Source organism: Tamandua tetradactyla, chromosome 17, assembly GCF_023851605.1.
Source record: "Tamandua tetradactyla isolate mTamTet1 chromosome 17, mTamTet1.pri, whole genome shotgun sequence".
In the NCBI taxonomy this organism is placed as follows: Eukaryota; Metazoa; Chordata; class Mammalia; order Pilosa; family Myrmecophagidae; genus Tamandua; species Tamandua tetradactyla.
The window spans coordinates 15,474,888-15,483,830 of record NC_135343.1 but is presented as its reverse complement, the minus strand read 5'-3'; the positions used below and the strand labels follow the sequence as shown (position 1 = coordinate 15,483,830).

General features: G+C 35.0%; 1 protein-coding gene and 1 long non-coding RNA gene across 4 annotated transcripts in view; one reads left to right on the top strand and one right to left on the bottom strand.

Annotated features, from left to right (window-relative positions):
- The first annotated feature begins 1,349 nt into the window (after positions 1-1,349).
- Positions 1,350-8,943, top strand: part of LOC143660760 (uncharacterized) — a 107,606-nt gene continuing 100,012 nt past the window's right edge. For all 3 annotated transcript variants that reach the window (XR_013164236.1, XR_013164235.1, XR_013164237.1), the window contains exons 1-2: positions 1,350-1,514; positions 5,774-5,855. This is a non-coding gene — a long non-coding RNA (uncharacterized LOC143660760). The remainder of the gene's footprint in view (positions 1,515-5,773; positions 5,856-8,943) is intronic.
- The window catches only part of DYNC2LI1 (dynein cytoplasmic 2 light intermediate chain 1), a 41,389-nt gene continuing 36,710 nt past the window's right edge, over positions 4,265-8,943 (bottom strand). The window contains exon 13 of the mRNA XM_077134112.1: positions 4,265-5,248. Coding sequence (XP_076990227.1) covers positions 5,186-5,248 — 63 coding nt within the window. The 3' untranslated portion in view covers positions 4,265-5,185. The remainder of the gene's footprint in view (positions 5,249-8,943) is intronic.

Below are 8,943 nucleotides of genomic sequence, written 5' to 3'. Positions count from 1 at the left end.
TATTGACTATAAGTAACAGAAAAGAGAGTTATTGGTTTGACTAAAGCATAGCGTCCTGCAGTACTGGGTAAGAATGCTTTCATAATCGTTAAGGAGCCCTAGTTCTGGGCACATGTCCACATGCAGGGGTCCCCTGATCACAGCAGGATACTGAGTGGATTCAATGAACCTTCCTACAGAACACCCACTGATTTTTTGGGGGGTCAGTTTTTAAGGACAAAACCATAGGGATGGGCTGAATTAAGAACACAGCACACCAGTCAAACCTCTGGTGATGTTTTAAAATATCAGTTTGATATTTTTCATGTTCAACTTAGATTACTTATAAGCTTAAAAGTAAGTGTTACTAGACAAAGTGTATGTACTGAGAAATGATATCTTTTAGGTTGGAGAGCAGCTGTTATTTAAAATCCATATAGAAAATATATCCAACTGGTACAACATTTATATTAAGAACAGGGTTACTAGGAATTCATGTGCTTGGATTGTAAAGAGAAAGCATGCTACTAAATACAGGCATCTATATTACATATTTTTAGTGATTAAATGATTTATACAGATTTTTAAAAGTGGGTCCTGTACTCAAAGACTGATTATCTTTCTGACTGATCTTTAAATAATTCATGCACGAGTCTGAAATGAAACTGAACGGTTTCAGTGTTACCATAGTAACTTTGAGTCTGAATATCTTAGAGAGTACATGAACTTGTTCAGTTACTGTGACCTAACTTGGAAAGAATGATAAATTATAGCATGTGAAATGTCTTATATTATATTAGGAAAGCTCATGTCATTAAGGAAGCCACAGTAAAATTCTATTTCTTAGAACAGAATTTAAAGATCTGGAGACATTGGTAAATTACAGAATAGTATTGTCAATTTTTATAAAAGGTCTTTGACAACTGATGATTATGGTATAATAGTTACATAATGCCTTACAGATTATATATGTCACATCAGTTATAGACAATTCTGGAGATGATAATCTATTAGTTCAAAGAGAGTCCCACAGGAACCTCTTTTGAAAGCACTGATTTCAATTTACCAAAGATATGGGTGTACAATGTAATTGGAAACATTTTCTACTATTCAAATGCAGATGAATTTCATTCTAGCTCAAAAACATTTGGAAAATTGACATAGCCTATGACTTCAAGCTAAAATGTTAGTGATACCACCTTAGAAACACATGATGGTGTTCAACATGTGACAGCTGTGTCTTGAGTCAAAAATGGACACTGATGTGTAAGAAAATCCTGTTAGTATTGTGGAATAGGCTGTTTCTTCCCACCAAGGCAGGATGTTTCTGAGGTCATAATGGTTACTATTAATTTAAAGGGCGGTCTTTCTTCACAGCAAGAGTCAGGGCACTTGTCTACTCCTAAGACTGAGGTTCCATGAAGACATGTGGGGCCACGTGTGCTGCAGATGGTTTATGAAGTCTTATTTCATTATGTTAATCAGATAGCTTGCCATACACTCAGATACCACTCATCAATCTTCGTGTTCTTGGGGTTAGTAAATTTGCTTATTTGAAGCTGGGGATGTGGTATAACGGAGTCCAATGCTGAACCAAACTGATCAAAGTCATAGCTCTAGTTAGTGGAAGTCAGGGCTAGGAATTTTCTGATTCCGTGCAGTACTCCCTATACTGGGATATTACAGTAGGATTTCTACTGAAGGTACATCTCAGGCAGCTAACCCTTTTATCTTCCTTATATATACTAAATAAATCTCAGAGCATACATCTGAGGTTCTTTGTCCAAAATATATATTTATTTTTTTGCTTGTCTCTGTAAGGTTCTTAGGCCAGAGATTGGTCTTACTTTTGTATCAATCAAGATCATATTGAACATGTGAAGGAAATGATGGTGGCGCTTCCACCTTCTGCATGTTGCAGAAGCAGCCCTGATTCCTGCGCTTCTGCAGCTCATTTGCTATACCATCAGAACAGCTGCCTTACCATTCTTCGCAGCTCTAATTATAATGGAACGTCAGCGAATGTTCAAATGAAATTCATAGTGCTGCGATGGTGGACAGTTCATTTACTCTTGGGAGCAGGGGTGATTTTTCATGTTTTTTTGACTGTGTCATGTAAGGTTTTTTGAGGCACAAGGCAATCTGGCTGTTAATGGCCTTGGATCTCTTCAATCCAGTCTCAGCCCCTGGGATGCCCTATGCTTCATCACCACCAGTAGGAGAGGTCCAAAGACAAATCTGCTTAAGTTACCAGCTTACCCAGAATCTAACGTGTTTTCTCATAAGTAATGCTTATCAAAGAAAGAGAAAAAGGGTGGAAGAAAGCAAAAGTACTCTTTTACTCTCGCCTACATTTTCATATTAAGGCTAAATTTCTAGAAAAAACAAAATATTTATTTTGAGAGATATGGCTATATCATTAATCAGCATGCTACCAATCAATAATATAGCTATCACAGATAGACCATAAATATATATTGTTATTGATTTTTTGGGGGGGCACAGGCAGGCTCTGGGAATCGAACCTGGGTCTCTAGCATGGCAGGTGAGAATTCTGCCACTGAACCACCATTGCACAGCCCCATAAATATATTTTTTTATAGTACACTTTTCATATTAATATGAACATTTTACATACAGTACACTTTCACATTAATATAAATGTGAAATATATTAATATAATCCCATTAGGATATGTTTCATTATTACGTTGATTCCCTAATATGTAACACCATACAAAATCTTGATGCAACACTATCTAGAATAGACTTGGCCATAACATAGATGTTTTAGTGAGATTACAGTACTTTTAATTTTTCTATTAAAAAAACTATAGGAAATTTTCAGGCATATATAAATATCATGACCTATAAACTTTACAAACAAATAGGGGTGTGATTTACATTAATTCACACTAAATCACCTTGCTTGTTCAAATTAAAACCAATGTTCTCCAATGTCCTGATAAACCCCAGAGTGATTTGAACAGTGAATGAAAAAGCATGTGCAAAGTCCCTTTGGGGGAATGGTGAGAAAGGGGAAAAATTCTATTTCTCCAAGTGCAGAATTCTTTTTTTTTTATTAATTTTTAAATTAAAAAAAAAATAACAGCAAACAAACACAAACATTCTTATGATCATTCTGTTCTACATATATAATCAGTAATTCACAATATCATCACATAATTGCATATTCATCATGATCATTTCTTAGAACATTTGCATCAATTCAGAAAAAAATAAAAAGATAACAGAAAAAAATTCATACATACTATACCCCTTACCCCTCCCTTTCACTGATCACTAGCATTTCAATCTAAATTCATTTTAACATTTGTTTCCCCTATTATTTATTTTTATTCCCTATGTTTTACTCGTCTGTTGATAAGGTAGATAAAAGGAGCATCAGACCCAAGTGGAGAATTCTTGATATTCTCACAAGCACTGGGGACAACCAAAGCAATATGCTGAGCCCCCAATCTTGGGGTTTGTACCTATGAAATTTAACCCTGCAAAGGATAGGCTAAGCCTACTTAAAATTAGGCCTAAGAGTTACCCCAACAGAACCTCTTTTGTTGCTCAGATATGGCCTCTCTCTCTCAGCCAATATGACAAGCAACACACTGCCCTGCCCCTTTCTACATGGGACATGACTCCCAGGGGTGTGGACCTTCCCAGGAATGTGGGACAGAAATCCTAGAATGAGCTGGTTGGTACTCAGCATCAAGAGATTGAGAAAACCTTCTCCACCAAAAGGGGGAAGAGCAAAATGAGACAAAATAAAATGCCAATGGCTGAGAGATTCTAGAGTTGAGAAGTTATCCTGGAGGTTATTCTTATACATTATATAGATATTACCTTTTTATTTAAGGTGTAATGGAGAGGCTGGAGGGAACAGCCTGAAAATGCAGAGCTGCGTTCCAGTAGCCATGTTTCTTGAAGATGATTGTATAATGATACAGCTTTCACAATGTGACTGTGTGATTGTGAAAACCTTGTGTCTGATGCTCCTTTTATCTACCTTATCAACAGATGAGTAAAACATATGGATTAAATATTAATAAATAATAGGGGGAATAAATGTTAAAATAAATTTAGTAGATTGAAATGCTAGTGATCAATGAAAGGGAGGGGTTAGGGGTATGGCACATAGGAATTTTTTTCTATTTTCTTTTTATTTCTTTTTCTGAATTGATGCAAATGTTCTAAGAAATGATCATGATGATGAATATACAACTATGCGATGATACTGTGAGTTACTGATTATATATCAAGAATGGAATGATCATATGATAAGAATGTTTGTGTTTGTATGTGGTTATGTTTAAATAAAAAAAAAACCAATGCTCTCTGTACCATATTTAATATGTGGAAATGGAAGAACACAAATGACTGACTTTCCTGGTTAATGGCAGTAATGAGCTGGCCAGTCGGCACACAAATCTACAGGACTGGAAGGTTTCTTAAAGGTTACCCCACTTTGAAGACAGATTCTGCTTATCACCAACTCATGAAGCTTTGGTCTGCTTATTGCTAAGAAGTCTCCTTAAATTTGCTTGTCATTCAAAAAGTGATACCAATACACTCTGTTAACTGAAAATGCAGGTTACTGAGCCCCATTTCAGGCCCACTGATTTCAATTCTCTGGGTGTGGGGACTGAAGAATGCACGTATTAAATAAATATTTCAAGTGCTTCCTGTATTGCAGTGTTAGAATAAGATCATCGCACCCGTGAAAGTGAGCCCATTTAAGCCTTCCAACAACCACAGATGAGAATCCTTACAGAAGGACGCATTTACTGTGAACGTTTCAGCTATTACCAAACACGCTTCCTCTTATATTCCTCAAAAATAATAAGCAGGAAACTTAGAAATGCTGAACTGAGTACATATTATTTAAACATATTAGAGATAGTAAGTAGAAGATTCTCTTATTTTTTTAAAATATGATGTTATTACACAATTTTTTCCAAAGAACTTCAAATTACATTTTAAATATTAAATGTTAAATTTTAAATCCTATTACACAATTTTTTCCCTAAAACTTCAAATTACTTTATTTTAAATTAAATACAAAAGTTCAGCTTTCCCTTTAACAAATCATACATTTTAACCTTCTTCAGATATTATAACAATAGTTATTTGAAAAAACAATCTTACATGTATATATGGAAAAGAAGAAATAAATACACAATGTTGAATTAAGTTCAAGAATCAAACTCAATTTGTTTCCAGGACTTGGAAGAACTTCTTTTGTACTGTTCAAGTTCCTAAAAAAAAATTGAAAAAAAATATTACTTAAAAAAAACAAAAACAAAACTTTGCAAATTAAAGTAGGCACTTTAAAACTGCCTTAGCATCTTTTTTTTTTTTAGCTATAACAATATATCTTTTATGGCATTATAATTCTCAAAATATCTTGATAATTATTTTGTAAATGATTATACTTAGGATTTCTTTTCCAGAAATGCAGAGTCTTCACAGTTTCTGTGCAGTCTAAGCAGCACTTAAAGATTAATTTATTAAAGTTTTAGGCAAAATTATATACTATCTAGTGCATATGAATTGTCTTCCAACTAATAAAATAGAGTATTTGTCATACATCAAGTATTTTTAAAAATCTTATTTTTCATTGTTTACTGTTAGGCTATTGTCAAAAATCTAGTTGATGTTAGCAAAATATCAATATTTAAATGTATACAGCTGCTGACTTAGTGATTCTATCATCAGGTCTCTATTACATAGAAATAGTAAGAGAAGTGCACGAGGATATAAACAGAACCTCTTTTTTGTAGCACTGGGTATATCGGCACAGTGGGAGACAAGTTAGATGCACGCCAGTGAGGACTGATTCTTCCACATGTGGCTTCCGCCCAGGTAACCAACAAAATAACAGTGGTCATATGTACCATGTTAAAAAAGGCAAAGTGGGGAGAGGGCTGGACACTTTCATTTTCTATTTTATATACTTTCACATTGTTTGAAAAAATGTTCACAGTGAGTACATATGTTACCTTTGCAATTCATAAAATAAAGATAAATTTTAGTGGGGGTAGAAATCTCACCTGTGTCAACTGATAAGCAAAAAAGGATAATCTAAGGGTATGGCCTCCTGTCTTCCTACTTGTTGTTCAATGTCTAAATAACTGTATGAAGAATATTATTATTTCAGATAAGCAAAAAGTGGTTACACTGCAAGATACGGTAATCACTGCCCTTTGGCTAACATAACTGAGTTGCATAGTAGCTCTGAAAAGAAAATTCCATTCTCATTTCTAGAACATATCTATCCTCTTAAGTTATTAAAATTTGAATGTTAAAGGTTTCAAAACTGTATACAGGCTTTGGAGGGATTGCCATGGTAATAATTCCAAAGTAGTTTTCACAGCTTGGCTTATTTTTCTAATGAAGTTAATTCAGGTCACCAGTTATCTATCACTTATGGTTTCAGAGAGTTAACTCATAAAGAAAAAAGAACGTAATTAGCTGTTACAAACTTTGCCTTTAACTGGAAGTGCTAAATTATTTTTAAAAACGAGCCCACTAAGATTCTTTGCTAAAAGTGTCCTCCTTCTGCAGACCAAATTGAGAGAGGAATGGGGCTTGTCACATAGGCCATACTGGAGGGAGAATCAAGGACTCATATGGTGATGCCTCAGGGGGATACCAAGTGGGGGAGACTTCCATTACGCTGCCCTTCTCTGTGGCTGTTTCGGAGAGTCATTAAGAGTGAAAGTAAAACCAAGAAGGGTTTTCATCCAGACTGTTAAGAAAATCACTAGTGTTTTAAAATATAGATGGACTAAGAAACTGTCTTATCATACTTAACACATCATCTTCAACAAAGACATAACACTTTTCCCTAAACATTTGAGAGAGAGAGAGAGAGAGAGAGAGAGAGAGAGAGAGAGAGAGAGAGAGAGAGAGTGTGTGTGTGTGTGTGTGTGTGTGTGTGTTTAATTGGCCTAGAGATTAGAAGCAAGTCAATTTTTACAATTAGGGATTCAAAAGAGATTCTGGGGCTTACATGTGGTTGGCCAGGAAGCCCTTAAAAATAATTGCTTACCCAAACTTTTTTTTCTTTTTTTACTTTCCCTGACAATAAAAATATAGAAAAGAAGTAGGAGGGTCTAACAAATGCTTTCCATATTCACATTCTCTTAAAATCAGATATGCTTTAAAACCTGAGGATTTTTACAAAACATATCAAATACTGATGAGATATTTTCTGGTGCCCATGTGAAGTCTGGCAAATGAGAAGACTTGGAGACATTCAAGTAAAGAGAAAAGAAAAGGTAGTTGATCCTGGGAAAGGTGATAGGGAAGAATCCATTTCCCAGATAGCAAGGCTCTCTATGCATGTGTGGGGATGTGAATCCCCACAGATAAGAGCTATCATAAAAGAAATGTTTTATGACATAAACATAAATGCTTTATGTTTTCTGGTTAACTGTCTTAAAAGAAATATTCTACTACAAAGGACTTTAAGTAGGAGATTATGTAACACTGCAGCGTGGTGCCCGTCCCCCCTAAGATTAGTTAACAGAAGTTACTTTTAAATGTAGTTCTGGGGCCAAGGGATTGGCACGTCACTCTTACCTAATGGTTCTATGCTACCTGGGGCTTTTTTTGAAGGTGCAAGTGTTGGAGAGCCGTAATGAAACTCATTATTCCAGGGTGAGTTAGCCTCTCCATCCTAGAAGCAGCATGCCAGAATTTTCCCACCAAGGCTTAAAGGCCAGAAGCTCCTGTTCTCTTTTATTCCTGGTGATTACTCAGGTCCCTAATAATGGGGATCGGGGGAGGATCACATCTGTGCCCATATCTGGGAGGGGTTGGGGGTAGGGCAGCCCTGTAATGACAGGCCCTTGTATTATATTTTAATGAAACAGGGAGTCATCTCTTCTCTCAAGAAGTACAAGACTTGGAAATAGCTATTTGGGTTAAAGGTCTGGAGACACAGAACATAGTATAGACTTCTTTAAGCATTTATAGGCTGGTTTTTAGAGCAAGGATGCATTCTTGTGTAATTATGGAAAACCCTGAGATATTTAAAACTTAAAAGTAGTTAAGCTATTCTTTTCTTTTAACTGAATATTATTTTTCCTCCAAATGTCAAATCAAATCAAATCTAAAGATTATATTGCTATTTTCACTGAAAAAAAAAGCAGTGATCATTTTTAAAGAAAAAAAATGATAGGTAGGCAGTATGAAGAAAGAGCTACAGAAGACAGGTTAGATTTTCATCTAATGCAGTAAGTTCTTTTATAAGCTGTGTTAATAAAACTGGCAATGACTACCTTGCCCATATAAAAATGAAATGTATTTTTAAATGTTTAGTGGGAAATCCATATAAACCTTTCAAAATTACGTCTATAGAGAATTTTCATTTACCTAGGGCAGCTTAAAAGTTAAAGGCCCTCACTACTTTGGGAACAACAAAATAATATACAAATGAAAAATTTTGGAAATTAGAATTTGAAATATGCATTTGGATATCAAGTAAAAATAACTGAGCATCAACTGGGAATCATTAGGGTACCTTTAAAGCAGAAGCATAAAATGATGTTTAAGGTATTGAACTACATGAGCAAACTGAAGTCTGTGTAATTCATCTATTGAAACACCACTAATGCAACTGGTTTAGAGGCAAATTTAGAATAGTAGAGCTTTTCAGGTAGGTCAAGAAAGCCTTTCAGTCAAGGGATCACAGCAATCAGTCACCAGTTAGCAATGAGGGACAAGAGTTGGTGAAGAATGATATAGGAACTATGGGTTTGCTTTCCAGTTCCACTAAAATTCCTATGATTTTAAGTCAGGGAAGATGGATCGTAGGAAAACCCATTATGCTCAATCCTTTAATAATATTTATGTTAACTTGAAGTGATCACTATGCAATATAAAGATAGTCTTATCAACAATGGCAGTTAATTATTGACTTCTAGATACATTTTAATTCAGGAAT